Genomic DNA, 24,681 nt, shown 5'->3' with positions numbered 1-24,681 from the left:
AACTCTCCAACCAGCCAATTGACTGTGGGGAACCACAGATAGACCATTCTGCAGTGCTGTTCTATTCCATGGGCATCAGAGGTCTGCTCCAAAGATTCACAGAATCAGGAGGAGGAAAACATCTGCACCAATGCCTAATTTTTTTTCCTGCTGGATCCAGGGCTCGACGAAGTAAGGTCACAGCAGAATCCAGATCCTCATCACCATATGTTTTTTTCAGGGGTGGAGGAGGTCCTGATGAGACTCAGATACTGGAGGCACATGTGGACTGTACTGTTCTGTCAGGGCAGGATGAGGGGGAGGGTGACTCTCAGGGGGAGGAATGGGAGAACAGAGAAAATGACGATGAGATTGTAGATCCCACATGGTGTGAGCCCAGAGGCATGCAGCTGAGTAGCTCAGCAGAGGAGGTGGAGGACAAAGGAGAGGACGTTACTTTGCAGCTTGCAGAATAGATATGGAGTGATGCAACCATGAGAAGCACTGCATCCTCAGCCACAACTCTGGCTTTGGCCAGCAGCAGTCATGAGTCTGAAGTTCGCAGAGTCGGCAAGGGTTGCCTAGACTGGGCCTTTTTTGTGACCTCCAAAGATGACCCAACTTACATTATCTGCCCACTTTGCAAAAAAACAACTCAGTAGATGCAAAAATTGCAATAATTTAACTACTACATGCATGAACCGACACATTCGCAATCAACATGTGGTAGTGTGGGAATCTCACTAAGCAAAAATGCAGACTAGCGGGCCTCACCAACCACCGGTCATCCCATCACCCATATCTGCTGCTTGTTCCTCCTCCGTCACCGTGGCAAGTGTTCTCACACAGGTCTCTAGCCACAGAAACTCCACTTATTTACTCCCTACAGGATCCTAAATCAAGGATGATACTGTTTTGACTCCAAATAATCTGGAATTTCTCCCATATCCCACAGATAGGTGATCATATTCAAGCTTGAGAATATCCCTTTGATGGTCGGGATCAGCCTGTGTAAAGAAGCCAATATTGAGCTATTTGAGTGTCAGTATTTACTGTAGTTACCATGTGACTTAAGAGGCTAAGTGAGGGACTGACCATGACAGTGATTATAATTTGATTTTGTGTTATACGGCAGGACAGGCCTATGAGTGTGTGTAGTGATCATGTGAAGCCATTAAAAGCTCCGGAGATTTCTTACATTGGATCTTTATGATGTTACAATTTCATCTTCTCCCCACTCAGGTTCTAACAATATTGGATCCTCTCCGTGGAGATCTATATAAGAGAATTCTCCTGAGTGACCCTACAAGGATGGATAGGGACAGGGACAAGATGGCGGAGAGAATATTATACCTCACCCTAGAGATCCTCTTTCGGCTTACTGGGGAGGTGAGAGATTCTGATGACGTCACAAAACATCATTCTTATCTATGGGAATAACAGATGGACAGAACTGGAGAGGTGAGGACTCTGGAAATGTCTGTAGTGAGATTTATTTGTGTGTCTTTCCATAACCAGGATTACATATTAGTAAAGACCTCCAGTGAGCACAGTCAGGCGCCTGTGTCTGAGGGAGGTGGAAGACCCCCAAGCTCAATCACGGGGCCTCCACCTCACTCCCTGATACATGAGGACATCAATGACCAGAAGATCCTAGAACTCACCTACAAGATGATTGAGCTGCTGACTGGAGAGGTGACACTGCTGGGAATGCTGGGACATTATACTGTACAGTAACACTATGAAGAGATATTGTATAAGAGATGACTATCATTGTATGTATTAGGCTCCTATAAGGTGTCAGGATGTCGCCGTCTATTTCTCCATGGAGGAGTGGGAGTATTTCGAAGGGCACAAAGATCTGTACAAGGACGTCATGATGGATGTTCCGAAGTCCCTCACATCACCAGGTAATAGACAGAACTAGATACACACGGCCTAAAATTATTTGTATGTGAAGAATTCAGTCCCTGTATGTGTTTCCTCCAGTTCTATCCAGTGAGAGGACAACACCAGAGAGATGTCTCCGTCCTCTTCCTCCACAGGACTGTAAACAAGAAGATCCCAATGTTCCTCAGGATTATAAGGTAGATGGAGAGAAGGTGTCATGAAATCTTCCCCATAATGTATAGCAGGCTGTGAAGGTCTTGTTTTATCCATCAGTATTATGCAATGAATGGCCAATTTATTAGAGACCTCTGCTGTTTCCCAACTGGAGGTTCAAAGCATGGAAATTAAGCAGCAGCCCTTTTCTATCTGTGACTTATTAGACACGACACCGACTTGCAGTATGAAATTATTTTTCAAAATTTGACAATTAAGCAATATGAACGACCTTGCACAAAGTCATCACTGCTAGATTAGGAGGTATTTATGTGCAAGGATGTCAAAAGTATAATGAGAATAGTAAGATAAAAGAAAAACTTCCAGTGTTATTAGATCTTATAGAAATAAGCAACTCATCAACAAAGACATCAAGAATTATTCTGAAAACAGGTGCACAATCATGTAAATTGCAGATGAATACTAATGTGTGTACTGATCATTCCTTAACACAATTGGGCTATAGCAGCAGATGAACAGTTCCAGTGCCATTGCTTTCCAGCAAAACAGTAAGAAAAAACTTAATTGGGCAAAAGAAAGTAACAGTTATTTCAGAGCAGTGGAAAACATCTTCTGCTTGGATAAGTTTTCTGTTGCACAGTATTGGTGGGAGGGTCAGAATTTTATTTAAGCAGCAGCATGAATTCATGTTCCCTTCTTTTCAGGTGTCAACATTAATGGCTGGTGGAGATGGATTAAAGGTATGGAAAATATAGTGTGAGCACATCCTGGGTACTCTGCTGACTGTGAATGGATATTTAGATACTACGGCTTACCTGAGTATTGTGTCTGACCAAATTCACCCCTTCATGTCAACTGTTGAGTCTTCTGTATAAGTACAATGATCCATGTCACAAAGGTCTTGTAGTTATGAATTGCTTCCATTATAAGGGTCTTGTAACGTGGAGTGGGGTGGTAGCTGCAGGCGAGGTACTCGTATCTGACACCTTGGAAGGCTACATGAAAGTGGGGATCCTGGCTAAGTGTGTGGACTAGGGCTAGCCCTTGCAGGCTGCATGTTATCGATGACTTTGGTTGGCCAGGGACAGATGGTTGACAGTTCAATGAGGGACACCACCAGTCAAAAATAAACTTTTTACTAAGCAATAATTTGGTGGAGATCATATACAGTAGATAGCGGGAATACAACTTTATGAACGTTTCCTTTGCAATACAGAGCATTTTCCAACAACAATTCTAATTCCTTCATCTTTAGTCACTTGTCCTATATCTTCACCGTTCCTCTTTACTTCATCACAACCCAGCATAGTATTACTGTCTAGTAGTTAGCAAGAGTCCCATTCTTAACCTGCGGTTCCGCATCTTGTTTCAGCTCCAGGGCACTATATTGCCAGTATGGATGGTACTTAACTTCTGTCACCATTGCCTTGGCCTGTTTCAGCCTCCGACTCCATCTTCCTTCACCGACCATCTTCTCTCTCTCTCTCTCTTGGGAATGCAGAGACGATTCCTCTCCTAACCTTCCTCGCGCCTGCTGCGGGTATGATACTGCCTCGAAGGCCCCCGAGTCCCAGACATGTAAACATGAGCCAAGGCTCCAGCCATAACCTGAACGATGCAATGCTTGTTGTACCCCCTGTGAGGGGTTGACTCACTCCGCTGCTTCACAAAGGTAGACACAGGAACAGTCATAGTAGAAATTCACCTGCTGGTTTATTTTAGACAGCATAAACCTTTGCAGGGTTCATGAAAACAAGCAAAGCCTTTCTGGCAAAAAGGTAAAACAAAGGTAAAGTCTCTCAAAGTCCTTGTCCTGCAGGCTGCACTGCAGGTATTACAAACAGTGTCTAGATGAACCCATGTTCGTGCTGCAGATCATAGCTATGTACTTCCCTTCGGGAGTCTAATTCTCCATAACTTTTAGCCAAGGGGCCTACCAACATATTTCTGGCCAGGTTTGGGCTAGGCCAACCTCCTCTCTGCAATTGACCATCCCTGGCCTCGTTCTTCCTTCCTCAGTTCTTGGGAAGCCCTGAGGCGTAGGCCACATCCTTACTTCAGGCCCCATCCTACTATTGTGGAGCCACCTTGATCCTCTCCGGATGACCGCAGCAAGATGCTGATTCACCCACAGGAGAGCTATCCAGCTCTGGGCCCTGGGCACATCCTTCTGACCCTTGGCTGAGCAGTCTGACTCTTCGCTTCTATCTCTGACTGTATTCTCTTCCACTTCCAACCGATAAATGGCACCATCTCGTTTGACGCTCGTCATCCTACGTCACAGCTCAGACTTTTGCTGGGTGGGGTTCTATTCAGCTAACCATCCTATTTCTCCCCCTCCTCTGCCCGTTTTCTTGAGTTACACTGTACTGGGCGAGGCATTTCCTAACACTTCGTTTTACTGCTGTGGTGAATCCTTATTGTATGCTGGTACTTGAAGTCCTGATACTCCCTCTCATAGGTATAACCTCTGGAGGGCTGGACAGTTCTTCACGCCCCCTTTTGTTTCTTCTTGAAAACAAACTAGTGGTATAATATGCTTAAAACATACTGGTATTTTATTCCCAAAATCCAGAAATATATAGGCAATCCACCTGTACGTACTGTAATAGCGGGACGGGGTTCAGTTACTTCTTTACAGATATTTGGACTGTATGTTATGCCAATTGGTTAAGAAAACTCCCTTGTAAATAAAGGACACATGAATTCGTTTACAAATACTGGGCCAGCTTGGTTGGCAAGAAGGATTCCAGCTGAGAACGATCGATATCGAGGCCTGTACATGCTACAGGATGCTGGAATACAGGCTATAAGACATTGACTGAAGAATAATAACAATTGTTATAATAATAATTGGAATTTATGTGTAAATGTTTATACATTCTTTCAGAACATAATTCCTTTAAATTTGCGGATCACTGGTATACCCAGTCAACTGGTACCGCAATGGGTACACCAGTGGCCCCGACATTTGCAAATATATTTTTGTGGTATTTTCAAATTTGACCGTATGACCTTGGATAAAAAAAATATAAAATAATGCAACATTAGCGAGTGCCACTCATTTTTATTCTACTTTTGTAATTTTTGAAGATTGTATTGCTGTACAGTTGAGCACCTCCATGTCTGATATTCTCTTTTAACCAGCATTGCATATCCCAGTGGTATATACTTGCAGCATTACTGATCTCCTGATCTCTTGAATTGGATATAAAGCTGATCATAGACACTAGATGTTGTGTGGATCTTCTCACATCATGTTAAATGATCTTTTCTGGTCTTCTAAATCTTTCCACACATCTTCTCCATCTGTCGGTGACTTTTAAAAAATTTTATTTCAGCGTAAAGATCTGCCCCATATTAGTACTACAGAGACATATGTGGGGGGTGATGAGTGGTGTAAAGAGGAGATTTCTACAGATTTCTATCCAGGTGAGTAGTCAATGGCTTTTAGAATTTGTGTCGAATGTTTTTATGGTTGTTATTCGGAACTTTACTTGTGGATCTTACACGTAAAGATTTAGTGTTAAAAACAAAAATCACCTTTTGACACTATTTTTGCCATAATTACTTCTGAGCAGCTGTAGAGGAGATCCTTCTGTATTCACAGTGCTGGCCATCACAGGACACTGTGCTCAGTGGATGCCTCTAATTATACTTTTGAAGATTGTTAGTGTTGGGAACCTCATAACAATATAGAAGAAAATGGCGGACAGAGGCGCTGCTGATAATGATCATCCAAAGAATAAAAGATGCAGTCATTAAAGCATAAGACATTCAGTCTACACATCACAATACCCAATTGGCATCTTCATCAGGCCAAATACCAGTTCAGTATCAAAATGCGTAGCCTTAATGTGTTACCAATAAAGAACCTACTTCATCTTCTATTATTTGGATGGTCGTAATCGGCAGCGCCAATGTCTTTCATTTTTTTCTATATTGTTATGTATCCTACGGTGTTGTTTCCTTGACATCACTCTGGAAAGGAGCAGCAGCTGACAGACCATAATTCTACTGTAATGTCAGTAGATGCACAACTCCAGAAGGTGAGCTCTTCCTCCACTAATCTGCCTATGTCGCCACCTATTTTGAGTTTACAGCACGTAGGAGGCACTGTGTCTGTTATTTTAAAAACAAGTTCAAAGGCTGCACTGTTATATACTAGAGAATATTCTCAGCTGAAAAACCTCAATGGTATTTTTTACTAGCAGAATATAATGGTCTATAATAATAATAATAATAATAATAATTATTATTATTATTATTATTATTATTATTAATCATTGCTTATATAGCGCTATCAGATTTCGTAGTGATTTACATACATTATCATCACTGTCCCCAATAGGCTCTTAATCTAAATTTCCTATCAGTATATCTTTGTAGTGTGGGAGGAATCCGCTCCTGGGCAGGCATACTTATCTGCACTGATGAGGGCAGAGCAAAGTACTGCAGTGCGCAGGCTTTGGGTAAGGTCAGAGTGGCCCAGTGCCTGCGCACTGCAGGATTTTGCTCTGTCCAGGGCGGATAAGTAAGCCTGCGCAGGAGCGCAATGCAGGGGAACCTGTGTGGATGATGCAGGGACGCGTCATCCACAAGATCCAAGAAGGAGGGCGGCATCGCAAGAAGATGGGAGGCACCGGACCAAGAAGAGCGACACCCCCCGGGCCGGACTGCCCCGCAGGTGAGTATAATAAAAGTTATTTTTCTTCTCTTCCAGGTCAGGTTGGGGACTTATATACAGCATTATAGAATACTGTATATAAGCCCTAAAAGGAGGTGGCTGTAACTCGTATCTGCCAAACCTGGTGACAGGTTCCCTTTAATCAGTTGGGCAGCAGATCAATTTGGGACATGAATTCTTTTTTTCTGTTCGAAAAACTAACAGAAACCGGGAAACAAGACCGCAAAACACAAATGTGAACACAGCCTATAACTGAGAAAAAAAGTGAGACGCACATTTTTTATCTTATTTTTGGATTAACCTGTTAAGGATGGAGCTTTTTTTTTTAATTTGTATTTTCCACCCCATATTCTAAAAACCATATATTTTTTCATTTTTCCGTCAATATGCGTCTGAGGGCTTATATTTTGCGGGGCAAGTTGTACTTATGAATGACATAACCCATTTTATCATATGATGTAGTGGAAAGCAGGAACAAAATTCCAAGTGTAGTGATTAAGCAAAAATAGCGCAATTCCACAGCTGTGTTTTGAGTTTTTTTACATCATTCATTTTACTGTAAAAATTACCTTCCAATATGATTCTCCAGGTCAGTACAGTTACAGAGATACCAAACATGCATAGTTTTTGTTTCATTTAACCCCATCACGACAGTTGACGTACATGTACATCATAGTCCATGTCCCTGTCTTTATTGCGGGCTTCTGACACTGTTCTCCGAGAGCCGTAACATCTTTAATTTTCAGGATGTGGAGCTATATGAGGGCTTGTTTTTTGCACATTGAGCCTACGTTTTTAATTACATAATTATGGGGTAGATAAGATGTTTTGATCACCTCTTATTATTATTTTTTTGCAGCAGCAGAAGCCGAAATACCGCAATTCTGATATTTAGTTTTTTTTCTCATTACGCCATTTCCCGACGGGATACATTTATTTTATATTTTGATCATTTTTGGAATATTTTTTTAAAATCTCCTTTTCACTTTCCACTCCGTTTGTTAGTTCCTTTGGAGAACTTGAACATCTGATCATTCGATTGCTTGTGCTATTATATACAGCAATAGTACAGTATTGCTGTATATAGGAAAAATCATGGTATCCTCTGAATGCCAGCATCGGGCTGACTTTCACAGGAGCACCGGTGACACGAGCACAGGCATCTTCAGCAGACCCCTGGACATCAAGGTAACCCACCGTCGCCCATGATTACATTACGGGATCGCCAATGGATGCATAGAATGATACGACCTCCTGCCGGCATGCTTTAAATGCTGCTTTCAAAAATTGACAGGGTTTACCAGGTCAACAGCCACGGCTGCCCGCACCTGTTATGGGCAGATGATGGCTGATAATCACACAATTATGTTCAATGTGTTTTATTAATCACATTTTAGAGATATAACATATTAACCCCTTAATCCCATTTGACGTACTATCCCGTCAAGATGACCTTGGACTTAATTCCCAGTGACGGGATAGTACGTCATATGTGATCGGCCGCGCTCACGGGGGAAGCGCGGCCGGGTGTCAGCTGACTATCACAGCTGACATCCGGCACTATGTGCCAGGAGCGGTCACGGACCGCCCCCGGCACATTAACCCCCGACACACTGCGATCGAACATGATCCCCCGGAACCAAAATGGCCGCGGGGCTGCATCCGGGTACTGCAGGGAGTACTTCCTGGTGCAGACCAGGCTCTGGTAAGCCTGCACTGCTGTATGTCAGATCGCCGATCTGACAGAGTGCTATGCAAACTGTCAGATCGGCGATCTGTGATGTCCCCCCCTGGGACAAAGTAAAAAAGCAAAAAAAAAAATGTCCACAAGTGTAAAAAATAAATAAATAAATAAATAAATACTAAATAAAGAAAAAAAAATATTATTCCCATAAATACATTTCTTTATCTAAAAAAACCCCACAAAACAATAAAAGTACACATATTTAGTATTGCCGTGTCCGTAACGACCCAGCCTATAAAACTGTCCCACTAGTTAATGTAGCGCCCCCACTTTCGCAGGGCCGAGGGGTACCCGGTACCGGGCCTCTGAATCTCTGTTCTGGGGTTGTCACGGTGGCTAGACCCGACCCGTGACCCTGCGTACAGTGAAGGTGGAGGGAATGGTGATGATGATGTAGTGGTGCGGTGCAGGTCACAGTAAATAACGAGGACACCAGGTTGCAGTCTCTTTACCTCTTTACTGAAGGTTCCAGGATCCTCAGTCCGGAATACGGTTAACCGGGCTGCGCAAGTCCGGCCGGTCCGATGGCACCTCCAGAGTTCCCTTTGCAGGTGGAAATCTGTGCCTACCTTCTAGCGCTTGTGTGTTGTGGTCCTCCCCTGCTGTGCTTACGGGATAGTCCCCACAACTGTTGTGTCTGTTTCTGAAGTTCCCTCACAACTCGATTATGATGTTCTGCTTCGTCCCCCAGATGATATGGCTAGGACGCACCCGTATGACGGGTAGGCTCGGAGTTCTTCCGGGACCCTAGTGTCGCCCCTCTCCTATTGTTGCCACCTGTGTCTTCGTAGGTGATTTGTGTGAGACAGCCCGCCTATAGCTGACTGTCCTGCCGTAGGTTTGAAGTATTGCTTGGAGCCTAGTACTTCCTCGGCGTTCCGGCCACCGGCTACGCGCCTCAGTAGGATGTTGCCTCGTCTTACAGCACGACTCCTACTGGTAACTCTCCTTGTTGTGTTGATCTCGTTTCTCACTCAGCACAATGAACCTTGCTTCTTGTCCTTTCTTGGGGTACCGCCGCTATCTCGTGCAGGCGCGGTCCCGTAACGTTCTCTCTGTTCGCTAGGCCTCTGTCAGGATCCCACCCCTGACAGGGACCCCCCTGAGTCTCTCCCGGCAACACCCTCTGCCACAGGGTGTTGCCTGTTCAATTCCCAGTCAGCTTCTGTCTAACTTTCTGCCTAACCCCCAGTTTTACCAGATTGTGAGGAGTGGCCTAATACATAGAACCCTTAGCTCCCCCTAGAGGCCAGACTGTGAAGTGTATTGGTGACTGTGATACCTGGTCAGAAGAACTCCTTCAGTGCCATCAGACGTACCATAGCCCCCCTTAGCGGCGGAGCATCAGTACTGCAACGACCAGGACTCTGGGGCGCTGCACTAACCCCTTCAGTGAACACCGTAAGAAAAAAAAAAAACGAGCCAAAAAACAACGCTTTATTATCATACCGCCAAACAAAAAGTGGAATAACACGCGATCAAAAAGACGGATATAAATAACTATAATATAAAAAAATAGCTTTTATCGTATAAAAGCGCCAAAACATAAAAAAATGATATAAATGAGGTATCGCTGTAATCGTACTGACCCAAAGAATAAAACTGCTTTATCAATTTTACCAAACGTGGAATGGTATAAACGCCTCCCCCAAAAGAAATTCATGAATAGCTGGTTTTTGGTCATTCTGCCTCACATAAATCAGAATAAAAAGTGATCAAAAAATGTGACATGTCCGAAAATGTTACCAATAAAAATGTCAACTCGTCCCGCAAAAAACAAGACCTCACATGCATCTGTGGACCAAAATATGGAAAAATTATAGATCTCAAAATGTGGAGACGCAAAAACTTTTTTGCTTTAAAAAGCGTCTTTTAGTGTGTGACAGCTGCCAATCATAAAAATCCGATATAAAAAACGCTATAAAAGTAAATCAAACCCCCCTTCATCACCCCCTTAATTAGGGAAAAATAATAAAATTAAAAAAATGTATTTATTTCCATTAGGGCTAGGGTTAGGGCTAGGGTTAGGGTTGGAGCTAAAGTTAGGGTTAGGGTTGGGGCTAAAGTTAGGGTTAGGGTTGGGGCTAAAGTTAGAGTTGCAGCTAAAGTTAGGGTTAGGGTTGGGGCTAAAGTTAGGGTTAGGGTTGTGTTGTGAATTATACTTTTTTGGCTCCCTCTTGTGGTCACTAGTGATATGACTCTGGGATTGTCTTTCCTCAGTTTGGCACCCACCTGGGTCGTTAGTCCAGGGGTGTTGCTATATAAACTTCCTGGATCCTCAGTCCAGTGCCTTGCATCGTTGTAATCAGTCCTTTCTGTTTGCTCCTGTCTGCTGGTCCGGGTTATTGCATAATTAAGCTAAGTCCTGCTTCCTTGTTTTTTGGTTATCTGTATTGCTCTTATTTTCTGTCCAGCTTGTACTAAATGTGATTCCTGTTCTTGCTGGAAGCTCTAGGGGGCTGGTATTCTCCCCCCGGGCCATTAGACGGTTCGGGGGTTCTTGAATATCCAGCGTGGAAATTTTGATAGGGTTTTTGCTGACCGTATAAGTCATCTTACTATATTCTACTATTAGTCAGTGGGCCTCTCTTTGCTAAATATCTAGTTCATTCTTACGTTTGTCTTTTCTCCTTACCTCACCGTTATTATTTGTGGGGGGCTTGTATCCAACTTTTGGGGTCTTTTCTCTGGAGGCAAGAAAGGTCTATCTTTTCCCTTCTAGGGTTAGTTAGTTCTCCGGCTGGCGCGAGACGTCTAGAACCAACGTAGGCACGTTCCCCGGCTGCTGCTATTTGTGGTGCTAGGATTAGATATACGGTTAGCCCAGTTACCACTGCCCTATGAGCTGGTTTTTTATGTTTGCAGACTTGGTATGTACTTTTGAGACCCTCTGCCATTGGGGTCATAACAGTATGCAAGGCCTAAGTTGAATGTTTAATGCATTGCAGAAGTGGGATAATAAGAAAGGAAATTCTGAGTTTTTTTTTTTCCTCTCTTTGTTCCTCCCCTTTACCTCTGAGTGGCTTGTGCTTGCTGCAGACATGAATGTCCAGACCTTGATTACAAGTGTGGATTAACTTGCTGCTCGTGTGCAGGGCATACAAGATTTTGTTACCAGTAGTCCAATGTCTGAACCTAAAATACCTATTCCTGAACTGTTCTCTGGAGACCGATTCAAGTTTAGGAATTTTAGGAATAATTGTAAATTGTTTCTATCTCTGAGACCCCGTTCATCTGGAGACTCAGCTCAGCAAGTTAAAATTGTTATCTCTTTCTTACGGGGCGACCCTCAGGATTGGGCCTTCTCTCTAGCGCCAGGAGATCCGGCATTGGCAAATATTGATGCGTTTTTTCTGGCGCTCGGATTGCTTTACGAGGAACCCAATCTTGAAATTCAGGCAGAAAAAGCCTTGCTGGCTATTTCTCAGGGCCAGGATGAAGCTGAAGTGTATTGCCAAAAATTTCGGAAATGGTCCGTGCTTACTCAGTGGAATGAGTGTGCTCTGGCCGCAAATTTCAGAAATGGCCTTTCTGAAGCCATTAAGAATGTGATGGTGGGTTTCTCCATTCCTACAAGTCTGAATGATTCCATGGCGCTGGCTATTCAAATTGACCGGCGTTTGCGGGAGCGCAAAACTGCTAATCCTCTGGTGGTGTTGTCTGAACAAACACCTGATTTAATGCAATGTGATAGAATTCAGACTAGAAATGAACAGAAAAATCATAGACGTCAGAATGGGTTGTGTTTTTACTGTGGTGATTCTACACATGTTATATCAGCATGCTCTAAACGCCTAACAAGGGTTGTTAGCCCTGTCGCCATTGGTAATTTGCAACCTAAATTTATTTTGTCTGTGACTTTAATTTGCTCATTGTCTTCCTACCCTGTTATGGCGTTTGTGGATTCAGGTGCTGCCCTGAGTCTTATGGATCTGTCATTTGCCAAGCGCTGTGGTTTTGTTCTTGAGCCTTTGGTAAATCCTATCCCTCTTAGAGGTATTGATGCTACGCCATTGGCGGAAAATAAACCGCAGTTTTGGACACGGGTGACCATGTGCATGACTCCTGAACATCGGGAGGTGATTCGTTTTCTTGTTCTGCATAAAATGCATGATTTGGTCGTTTTGGGTCTGCCATGGTTACAGACCCATAATCCAGTCTTGGATTGGAAGGCAATGTCTGTGTCAAGTTGGGGCTGTCAGGGAATTCATGGTGATTCCCCGCCGGTGTCTATTGCTTCCTCTACTCCTTCGGAAGTTCCTGAGTATTTGTCTGATTATCAGGATGTATTCAGCGAGTCCAGGTCCAGTGCTCTGCCTCCTCATAGGGACTGTGACTGCGCCATAGATTTGATTCCAGGTAGTAAATTTCCTAAGGGAAGACTATTTAATCTGTCTGTACCTGAGCATACCGCAATGCGTTCGTATATAAAGGAGTCTCTGGAGAAGGGGCATATCCGTCCATCCTCTTCCCCTCTTGGTGCGGGATTCTTTTTTGTGGCCAAGAAGGACGGATCTTTGAGACCTTGTATTGACTATCGGCTTCTGAATAAAATCACTGTTAAATTTCAGTATCCTTTGCCTCTGTTGTCGGACTTGTTTGCCCGGATTAAAGGTGCCAAGTGGTTCACCAAGATAGATCTTCGTGGTGCGTACAACCTTGTGCGCATTAAGCAAGGAGATGAATGGAAAACTGCATTTAATACGCCCGAAGGTCATTTTGAGTACTTGGTGATGCCTTTTGGGCTCTCTAATGCTCCTTCAGTGTTTCAGTCCTTTATGCATGATATTTTCCGGAAGTATCTGGATAAATTTATGACTGTTTATCTGGATGATATTCTGTTTTTTTCTGATGATTGGGACTCGCATGTAGAGCAGGTCAGGATGGTGTTTCAGGTTTTGCGTGAGCATGCTTTGTTTGTTAAGGGCTCAAAGTGTCTCTTTGGAGTACAGAAGGTTCCCTTTTTGGGTTTTATTTTTTCCCTTTCTGCGGTGGAGATGGACCCAGTCAAGGTCCGAGCTATTCATGATTGGACTCAGCCCACGTCAGTTAAAAGTCTTCAGAAGTTCTTGGGTTTTGCTAACTTCTACCGTCGTTTTATCGCTAATTTTTCTAGCGTTGTTAAACCTTTGACGGATATGACCAAGAAAGGTTCTGATGTTGCTAACTGGGCTCCTGCAGCCGTGGAAGCTTTCCAAGAGTTGAAGCGCCGGTTCACTTCGGCGCCTGTTTTGTGCCAGCCTGATGTCTCACTGCCCTTTCAGGTTGAAGTGGATGCTTCTGAGATTGGGGCAGGGGCCGTTTTGTCGCAGAGAGGCCCTGGTTGCTCTGTGATGAGACCATGTGCCTTTTTCTCTAGGAAGTTTTCGCCTGCTGAGCGGAATTATGATGTTGGCAATCGGGAGTTGTTGGCCATGAAGTGGGCATTTGAGGAGTGGCGTCATTGGCTCGAGGGTGCTAAGCATCGTGTGGTGGTCTTGACTGATCACAAAAATCTGATGTATCTCGAGTCTGCTAAACGCCTGAATCCTAGACAGGCCCGCTGGTCATTGTTTTTCTCCCGTTTTGACTTTGTGGTCTCGTATTTACCAGGTTCAAAGAATGTGAAGGCTGATGCTCTTTCAAGGAGCTTTGTGCCTGACTCTCCTGGAGTCGTAGAACCAGTTGGTATTCTTAAAGAGGGAGTTATCTTGTCAGCCATTTCTCCGGATTTGCGACGTGTGTTGCAGAGATTTCAGGCTGGTAGACCTGACTCTTGTCCACCTGACAGACTGTTTGTTCCTGATAAATGGACCAGCAGAGTCATTTCCGAGGTTCATTCCTCGGTGTTGGCAGGGCATCCGGGAATTTTTGGCACCAGAGATCTGGTGGCTAGGTCCTTTTGGTGGCCTTCCTTGTCACGGGATGTGCGGTCATTTGTGCAGTCCTGTGGGACTTGTGCTCGAGCTAAGCCTTGCTGTTCTCGTGCCAGCGGGTTGCTCTTGCCCTTGCCTGTCCCGAAGAGGCCTTGGACACACATTTCCATGGATTTCATTTCAGATCTTCCGGTGTCTCAGGGCATGTCTGTCATCTGGGTGGTATGTGATCGCTTTTCCAAGATGGTCCATTTGGTATCTTTGCCTAAGCTGCCTTCCTCTTCCGATCTGGTTCCTTTGTTCTTTCAGAATGTGGTTCGTTTACACGGCATTCCTGAGAATATTGTGTCTGACAGAGGATCCCAGTTTGTTTCTAGGTTCTGGCGATCCTTTTGTGCTAAGATGGGCATTGATTTGTCGTTTTCGTCTGCCTTTCATCCTCAGACTAATGGACAAACGGAGCGAACTAATCAGACTCTGGAGGCTTATTTGAGGTGTTTTGTTTCTGCAGATCAGGATGATTGGGTGACCTTCTTGCCGTTGGCTGAGTTTGCCCTTAATAATCGGGCTAGTTCCGCTACTTTGGTTTCGCCTTTTTTTTGCAACTCTGGTTTCCATCCTCGTTTTTCCTCGGGACATGTGGAGCCTTCTGACTGTCCTGGGGTAGATTCCGTGGTGGATAGGTTGCAGCAGATCTGGAATCATGTGGTGGACAACTTAAAGTTGTCACAGGAAAAGGCTCAGCGTTTTGCCAACCGCCGCCGCGGTGTGGGTCCCCGACTTCGTGTTGGGGATTTGGTATGGCTGTCTTCTCGATTTGTTCCTATGAAGGTCTCCTCTCCTAAATTTAAGCCTCGCTTCATCAGTCCTTACAAGATATTGGAAATCCTTAATCCTGTGTCCTTTCGCTTGGATCTTCCGGTGTCGTTTGCCATTCACAACGTGTTCCATAGGTCTTTGTTGCGGCGGTACGTTGTGCCTGTGGTTCCTTCTGTTGAGCCTCCTGCTCCGGTGTTGGTTGAGGGCGAGTTGGCGTACGTGGTGGAGAAGATCTTGGATTCTCGTCTCTCCAGACGGAGGCTTCAGTATCTGGTCAAGTGGAAGGGCTATGGCCAGGAGGATAATTCCTGGGTGGTTGCCTCTGATGTGCATGCGGCCGATTTAGTTCGTGCCTTTCACGCTGCTCATCCTGATCGCCCTGGTGGTCCTGGTGAGGGTTCGGTGACCCCTCCTTAAAGGGGGGGTACTGTTGTGAGTTAGACTTTTTTGGCTCCCTCTTGTGGTCACTAGTGATATGACTCTGGGATTGTCTTTCCTCAGTTTGGCACCCACCTGGGTCGTTAGTCCAGGGGTGTTGCTATATAAACTTCCTGGATCCTCAGTCCAGTGCCTTGCATCGTTGTAATCAGTCCTTTCTGTTTGCTCCTGTCTGCTGGTCCGGGTTATTGCATAATTAAGCTAAGTCCTGCTTCCTTGTTTTTTGGTTATCTGTATTGCTCTTATTTTCTGTCCAGCTTGTACTAAATGTGATTCCTGTTCTTGCTGGAAGCTCTAGGGGGCTGGAATTCTCCCCCCGGGCCGTTAGACGGTTCGGGGGTTCTTGAATATCCAGCGTGGAAATTTTGATAGGGTTTTTGCTGACCGTATAAGTCATCTTACTATATTCTGCTATTAGTCAGTGGGCCTCTCTTTGCTAAATATCTAGTTCATTCTTACGTTTGTCTTTTCTCCTTACCTCACCGTTATTATTTGTGGGGGGCTTGTATCCAACTTTTGGGGTCTTTTCTCTGGAGGCAAGAAAGGTCTATCTTTTCCCTTCTAGGGTTAGTTAGTTCTCCGGCTGGCGCGAGACGTCTAGAACCAACGTAGGCACGTTCCCCGGCTGCTGCTATTTGTGGTGCTAGGATTAGATATACGGTTAGCCCAGTTACCACTGCCCTATGAGCTGGTTTTTTATGTTTGCAGACTTGGTATGTACTTTTGAGACCCTCTGCCATTGGGGTCATAACAGGGTTGGGGCTAAAGTTAGGGTTAGGGTTGCAGCTAAGGTTAGGGTTAGGGTTGGGGCTAAAGTTAGGGTTAGGGTTGAGGCTAAAGTTAGGGTTTGGATTACATTTACGGTTGGGATTAGGGTTGGGATTAGAATTAGGGATGTGTCAGGGTTAGGGGTGTGGTTAGGTTTACCGTCGGGATTAGGGTTAGGGGTGTGTTTTGATTAGGGTTTCAGGTAGAATTGGGGAGTTTCCACTGTTCAGACACATCAGGGGCTCTCCAAACGCGACATGGCATCCGATCTCAATTCCAGCCAATTCTGCGTTGAAAAAGTAAAACAGTGCTCCTTCCCTTCCGAGCTCTCCCGTGTGCCCAAACAGGGGTTTACCCCAACATATGGGATATCAGCGTACTCGGGACAAATTGGACAATAACTTTTGAGGTCCAAGTTCTCTTGTTATCCTTGGTAAAATAAAAATTTGGGGGGCTAAAAATCATTTTTGTGGGAAAAAAAGATTTTTTATTTTCACGGCTCTGCGTTGTAAACTGTAGTGAAACACTTGGGGGTTCAAAGGTCTCACAACACATCTAGATAAGTTCCTTGAGAGGTCTAGTTTCCAATATGGCGTCACTTGTGGGGGGTTTCTACTGTTTGGGTACATCAGGGGCTCTGCAAATGCAATGTGATGCCAGCAGACCAATCCATCTAAGTCTGCTTTCCAAATGGCGCTCCTTTCCTTCCGAGCTCTGCCATGCGCCCAAACAGTGGTTTACCCCCACATATGGGGTATCAGCGTACTCAGGACAAATTGTACAACAACTTTGGGGTCCATTTTCTCCTGTTACCCTTGGTAAAATAAAACAATTTGGAGCTGAAATGAATTTTGTGTGAAAAAAAGTTAAATGTTCATTTTTATTTAAACATTCCAAAAATTCCTGTGAAACACCTAAAGGGTTAATAAACTTCTTGAATGTGGTTTTGAGCACCTTGAGGGGTGCAGTTTTTAGAATGGTGTCACACTTGGGTATTTTCTATCATATAGACCCCTCAAAATGACTTAAAATGAGATGTGGTCCCTAAAATAAAATGGTGTTGTAAAAATTAGAAATTTCTGGTCAACTTTTAACCCTTATAACTCCCTAACAAAAAAAAATTTGGGTTCCTAAATTGTGCTGATGTAAAGTAGACATGTGGGAAATGTTACTTATTAAGTATTTTGCGTGACATATCTCTGTGATTTAAGGGCATAAAAATTCAAATTTCCGTTTTTTTCACAAATAAATGCAAGTTATTTCGAATAAATTTTACCACTAACATGAAGTACAATATCTCACGAGAAAACAATGTCAGAATCGCCAAGATCCGTTGAAGCGTTCCAGGCAGCACGGTGGCGCAGTGGTTAGCACAGCAGCCTTGCAGCGCTGGAGTCCTGGGTTCTAATCCCACCTTGGACAACATCTGCAAAGAGTTTGTATGTTTTCTCCGTGTTTGCGTGGATTACCTCCGGGCACTCCGGTTTCCTCCCACATTCCAAAAACATACTGATAGGGAATTTAGATTGTGAGCCCCATCGGGGACAGCAATGATAATGTGTACAAACTGTAAAGCGCTGCGTAATATGTTAGCGCTATATAAAAATAAAGATTATTAAAGGGACAGTGGTCAGAATTGTAAAAATTGGCCCGGTCATTAACGTGCAAACCACCCTCGGGGGTTAAAGCAGTCAAAACTTGGTGTAGTGATATAAGCAAAACGTATTGGCCACACATGGCCTTTTAGATTCAGGAGATACAAGAAGACTTATAAGGATTAAGCAAAATAAAAATAAATTATGTTGTGAAGGAATCACACCCATCAGAGTCCTTCATTTTGCACTTAGAGGTTTCAAGAAAAATAATAATAAAAAGGGGAAGAAGGAAAGACAAAAGGAGGAACGAGCGAGGGAGGTAAGATGTAGAGGAGACAATTGACGTTATTTGGTTTGTGAGCGTTTCCTAGGCAAACATCTCCTAAGACGTTCCATCCCATGTCTAGTTTCTGAGCATAGGGCTAGATGTGAGGACCGTTTATCTTCTTCCTCTCTTTGTGAACTCTGATGATGTCTCTCCCCAGCAAAAGTACCAAGGGGTAAGGATGTCTGCCCTAGGGACTTGATTTGATAACCTGTGGCTCTAATCCCAGATTCTGCACTCACCCCTGCGTATGTTTTAAGTGAGTAGAATGAACTAAGTCCCTCAAAACTGAGCTGGTAAGCGATATATTTCTTTTATCATGGAGGATAACATAGTAACATAGTTATTAAGGTTGATGGAAGACTGTAAGTCCATCTAGTTCAACCCATAGCCTAACCTAACATGCCCTAACATGTTGATCCAGAGGAAGGCAAACAAAAACCCATGTGGCAAAGAGTAAGCTCCACTTGGGGAAAAAAATTCCTTCCCGAATCCACAACATAGAGTTTAACCACCTTTTCTCTGTGGCCTATAAGGTAAACTGTGATAAGACAGATCTTCAAGCAGGATTTGCTACTAAGAACTTCTCTGCAAATTTTAGTACACTGGCGTGGCGTGACACTTCAGGAGGCGCACTGTCTTTCCACTCCTCGCCGTGCCCTGTAGGTTGGTCTATGGGTGAGTGAGTTTGTGATGATGGCCCTGTGTGTAGAGCAGTATTGTGCTCTTGGCTATACACTCTAAACAATTAATACTGGCGTTGCAGTCTCTAGCAAAGTGAGATATAGATGCACAACCACAGAAGAAATTCCCGCTCACCACCTGCGATTCCACACTTCTGGAGCTCGGATAGCACCTGGGCAGGGTGCAACATCCAATGGAAAAAGCAAACAAATCCAGCTCACAGATGAAATAAAAAATGCATTTTATTATGCAAGGTACATGAAGCAATGATTAAAATTATGTTCACAAAAAAGGGAATGCAGGCTTCTTTTGACACATTTCGAGCGACATGCGCTCTTTGTCACAATTTTAATTTTTGCTTCATGTACTTTGGATAATAAAATAGATGCACAACACCTGTAGTATATGTTGTTCTCTTTGTGGAAGATTCTACGGTCTTTAATAAGAGATTTTTCCTTAAAGCTCCTGCACTTTTGCAGGTAGTGAGGCCTTTTATGCAGGAGGCACTCCCTGTTGCGATTTTTCATTAGTGATTCTTCGGTTTCTGCTGTACTACAGGTCTTGTGTAACGAATCTGTAGAAGAAACATTTGTTTTGTGCACAATGATAGGTGTGCCTCTGGGGTTATGGACTGAAACAGTCTTACCTGTTCTTGGGTTGGCAGTATCTACGCTGTAAAAGTAGAAGCTGGGATCATTCCTGATCTTAGCCTGCTGGCGCACGAAGTCTACAAAGAAGCAGAATGGAAGACACAGCACGTTGTGTTGCTATTTGTAATCTGAGCTCCCCCCCCCCCCCCCCCCGTTGACCCATTTCTCTGCACAATGGATTTGACACCCCTGGCTGTGTCTAGGGATGTGAGGCCTAGCAATTGTCCTTCAGTCTTGGTGACTTGGAATTCTACCAAGAGGTCTCTTAATTCTTTTACCTTGTGAAAGCTTTTGTTAAAGATTTTAGGAAAGTCTTCCAACTTTTTAAATAGAGATTCTTCTATCATCTCTGAGGAGCCATAGCACTCGTCGAGGCTCTCCCATATTATGTACAAGCCTCTGCTTGGGTGGTTGATATTGATATCTCTGATGCATTTTGCATGTTCTGCCAATGCATTTCCTAGCCAATTAACCAAGATGTCGATCTCTTTACTGGCAGAGATGTCTAGGGCAACAGTGGTGTTGTTTGTGAAGGAAGCTCTCCAGGTCACACCGGTGCTAGTATGTCAACATAATAACCTTCATGCTTAATGTGGGATGATTGGTGGGTGAGGGTCAATGACTGGTAGGATTTTTCATTAATGATTGGCAGGGTTTGGTCTTGCTCTTTGATCTGAATTTAGGTAGTCATCTAATGGGGTGTGCTGTAGCACACAATCTCAACTGTGTCATGAGATATCGCAATGACTACATTTGGATCCAAGTGTTCAGCTGGAACTTGAGCCTTGGCTTCTGCTGCTGCCTGTTTCCTTGTCCATTGTGAGTTTTGCAAGGTAGGCTTCAAGATGTGCGTTTTTCATCTTTAATTTTAACTCTTCAACAAAGGCAGCTCTCACTTCGTTGGCTTCTGGCTTCGCCCTAGCAGTTGCAATTGCCGGACTGCTCGCATACTTCCTTGAAGCTAATGAGCTTACATGGGTGGTAATCTTCAGAGCCTCTATCTGACATCGTGTCTGTATGCAGCTGGACTGCTCTCTAATAGAAGCCAGTGTCTGTGCTTCAACCCCGTTCTATAGTAGTCGTTTTACTGTTCTGGCACCTTCACTCTGTTCAGGGAGATTGAGTTGACAGACAGCTAAACTCTTTCGATAGATGGATTGAGATTGACACAGGGGGTCCTTTACAACTTTTATTGATAGAACCAGTGTAAAACTACAACAAAAATGAAATGACTCAGTACAAAGCATACAGTATATCTGAGGTACATAGCATTACGTAGGGTCCAGTACACACACAACATAATTACATAACATAGCAGGTAGTGGAGATAGTTATAATGACAGAAGAGAGACTATTCGATATGAAAACATGAAGAACACAACACCTGCATCATACAGTATGGTGAGCGCTAACAAGGGGAACATAATAACTCATCGATTGTGCTGTGTTGAGGTAAACAACCAAAAGGGCAGAAAATCCAGAGAGAAATAATCAGTGTGTCAGCTTTCAAGGGGCCAAGATGGCTGCTGAAGAAAGAATGGGCAAGGCTAGTGCAGAGGCTGTTGGGAAACTAAGGCAGCCTCAAGCAGTATCTTGGGCGTGCTCATAGATTATGTTTGTGTCCCCGCAGCTGCATGATTTGCAGCTGTTAGACAACCTGAACACATGCAGGGATTGCCTGTTTGTTAGGGAATCTCCACAAGTTTTCAGGCTGTCTAGCACCTGCAAATAATGCAGAACACCCGAGCATGCTCGGAAAACTCGAGTAACGAGCGCACTCGCTCATCACTAATAATTTCCCTCCTGCAGTGTGACCTTTTTCTTTTTTCCCTCATGCTCCAGACCTCTCCACATTTGACTCCTATTTTGTAAAATTAGTGCTCCAATTCGATGACCCTATCCATGTAGCTTTGGCAAAAAAGTAAATTGCCTGCCCTCCTTCAGGGGCAAAGTACCATAGACTCACAGTAGAATGACCAAGCCCTACGCCCTTGGTTTTTGTACTGGACATTCAGACCAAATAGAAGACATGTTAGTTCAGTTCCCACTCCGTTAACCTCATTTTGACTCTGCCATGTCCCTGGCAATCCGACTCTACATTCAAGATAGCACCAGTTAAACACAGAACAACATGAAACAAACAACAGCAACCTTGGTACATGCTGCAAACACATTTTCAACAGTAGTGGTTAAGGTGTGCCGAGCATCAGTGGAGAAAATCGCTTTCAGCAGAAGACTTCATTCACTATAAGTTCATGCTCAAAACTTATAGCTCTCCTCTCCATAATCCTAGCAAGCATGCTTCACCACTCTCATCACATCACTATTCAACAATCCAAAACATAGCTTCAAAACTTTCCACTCCCTCTTGAGTCTAGAAATACAAGGCCTCTCCACCAACTTCAGTACTGTCGATCTGACCAAATATTTCCAAGATCAACCATATCCGTCAAGACACTTTCACAGAATCCCCTCTGAGCTTGGATCCCCTACCATGCTGCACTTCTAGTTCACTTTCCACCGTTGAGCTTGTCATAGAAGAAGAATTTACCTTGCTCTTTGCTTCTTTTTGCCCTTGAATCTGCACCAATAGCCCTATTCCCTCACCTTTGCTTCAGTCCCTCTCCCCAACTGTGAATACCTACCTATCTAAAATATTTAACCACTCTATTTCTTAAGGGTTTTTTCCTTCCTCATTCAAACATGCAGTCATAACCCTTTTACTTAAAAAAAAAAACATACCTCCACCAACACGCACTGCTAATTACAGATGGGTCTCTAATCTCCTTGTCATCTTTAAACTCCTGGAATGCTTGGTACATTCTAGTCTAATCTACTATCTCTCATATATTTCTCCTCTTGGGCCCTTGGAAGCTACAAAACGCCCAGCTAATTATCTTCAAAAAATACATGCAACACATTTTATGAAGCAGATCAAAAAACTGACCACTCCCCCTCCCCAGTGGCTTTGGCTGGACTTACTAACAAAAATACACCCACCTATCCCGAGACTCATCTCGAAAATCTACATTAATCTTATAAATTCTAAACTAAACATTACCCCACTATTTATCCATTCTTGGGAAGTTGAACTTAACACCACCCTATCACCACAAGAAAGAAAATGGTGTGTTCCAACTCACATGGCTTCTCTAGATGCATCCTGCTTCAGGAAACTGCATACAAAATTCTATCAAGGTGGTATTACACTCCGGAGAAGCTCTTTCATCTGGGCTTAGCCGAGTCCCCTCTATGCTGCAGATGAGGGACGTCGAGAGGTACATTAACTCACATATTCTGGACATGTCAGAACTTCAACATTTCTGGTCTAAAGTTAATGGTACCTTGAAAGCCCTAGGGGTGATAAAATCGGAACTTACTGCCCCAGAAGTGCTTCTGCCCCTCCCCACACCCAATTTCAAACCCAAAAAACATGACCTTCTCCCTTTGATGTTAGGAGCTGCAAAACACCTAATTGCCTTAAAATGGAAGCAACAAACCCCACCAACTATAGGGGAATGGTTAGAGAAAATTAAGGATATCTACAGACTGGAGGAACTCTCGAGTTGGGAGACCTTCTCTCATGACCACTTTCTTAAGATTTGGGATCCCTGGACTGAATGGTCTGGAAATGGTTAGGGTCACTAGTTTCCACCTGGACACCACTGTGGTCGAGCTCCCTTGAGGGAAGGGCCCCTTCGGGTGACCCGGTGGTTCCCTCTATAGCTTACTCGACTCTTGATTTTAGCCACAATATCTCTTCTAGGATTACAAGTTTGGTTCTATTAACATATTAATCACAAATAATTGTTTACTCGATGAATCTACGCCATCTGTAAGTTTATGGATACACCTGGTATATGTCTTGTTCCTTTTTATTCGGTTTATTATTATTATTAATTTTTATTTATATAGCACCATTAATTCCATGGTGCTGTACATGAGAAAGGGGTTACATACAGGGTTATAGATATCGTTAACAGTAAACAAATTTACAATGACAGACTGGTACAGAGGGGAGAGGACCCTGTCCTTGTGGACTTACATTCTTCGGGGTATTATTGTTTATTGTTTTACATTCCCCTTGTTGTTTGTACAAGCTCACGTGTATAACTATGTTTATACAGGAGACACCATTCTCTGTGATCTATCGAGCTGTGAGTTTACCTTCATTGTATGTTTTAAATTTATAAATAAATCCTGTAGAAAGTAAGCCTGCAAGGGCAGGGTCCTCTCCCCTCTGTATCAGTCTGTCATTGTTAGTTTGTTTACTGTAAGTGATATCTGTATTTTGATGTAAGGCCATGTGCACACGTTCAGTATTTTTCGCGTTTTTTTCGCGTTTTTTCGCTATAAAAACGTGATAAAAACGCGAAAAAAACGCTAACATATGCCTACCATTATTTTCAGTGTATTCCGCATTTTTTGTGCAAATGTAGCCTTTTTTTCCACGAAAAAATCGCATCGCGGAAAAAAAAGCAACATGTTCATAAAAATGCGGAATTGCAGGGGAGTGCATTGATCTGCTTACTTCCCGCACGGGGCTGTGCACACCATGCGGGAAGTAAGCAGATTATATGCGGTTGGTACCCAGGGTGGAGGAGAGGAGACTCTCCTCCACGGACTGGGCACCATATAATTGGTCAAAAATAAAGAATTAAAATAAAAAATAGTCATATACTCACCTTCAATGTCTTCCTGCCTCTCCGCTGCATGCTGCCGCTTCGGTTTCTATAGCTGGTGTGCGGTGAAGGACCTGCGATGACGTCGCGGTCTTGTGATTGGTCGAGACCGGTCATGTGACCGCTCACGTGACCGCGACGTCATGGAAGGTCCTGAACCACACCGGCATCTATAGGAACGGACGCCTGCAGGTGAGTATAACCATTTTTATTTTTTTTTAATTATTTTTAAACATTCTGTCTTTTACTATAGATGCTGCATAGGCAGCATCTATAGTAAAAAGATGGTCACACTTGTCAAACGCTATGTTTGACAAGTGTGACCAACCTGTCAGTCAGTTTTCCAAGCGATGCTACAGATCGCTTGGAAAACTTTAGCGTTCTGCAAGCT

General features: G+C 43.8%; 1 protein-coding gene across 4 annotated transcripts in view; it reads left to right on the top strand.

Moving 5' to 3' along the window:
• The window catches only part of LOC143767295 (uncharacterized), a 50,538-nt gene that overhangs the window by 17,494 nt on the left and 8,363 nt on the right, over positions 1-24,681 (top strand). For 2 of the 4 annotated variants that reach the window (XM_077255517.1, XM_077255518.1), the window contains exons 2-7: positions 1,222-1,368; positions 1,498-1,674; positions 1,766-1,889; positions 1,969-2,066; positions 2,748-2,783; positions 5,385-5,475. In XM_077255517.1, the coding sequence (XP_077111632.1) occupies positions 1,291-1,368; positions 1,498-1,674; positions 1,766-1,889; positions 1,969-2,066; positions 2,748-2,783; positions 5,385-5,475 (604 nt within the window). In that variant the 5' untranslated portion in view covers positions 1,222-1,290. Of the gene's footprint in view, positions 1-1,221; positions 1,441-1,497; positions 1,675-1,765; positions 1,890-1,968; positions 2,067-2,747; positions 2,784-5,384; positions 5,476-24,681 lie in introns of all 4 variants that reach the window. The other 2 variants (XM_077255519.1, XM_077255520.1) reach the window with 2 other exon arrangements.

This window comes from Ranitomeya variabilis, chromosome 4 (assembly GCF_051348905.1).
Source record: "Ranitomeya variabilis isolate aRanVar5 chromosome 4, aRanVar5.hap1, whole genome shotgun sequence".
Classification (NCBI taxonomy): domain Eukaryota; kingdom Metazoa; phylum Chordata; class Amphibia; order Anura; family Dendrobatidae; genus Ranitomeya; species Ranitomeya variabilis.
Note: the sequence above shows the minus strand (reverse complement) of the source record. Positions and strands in the feature narration are given on the sequence as shown.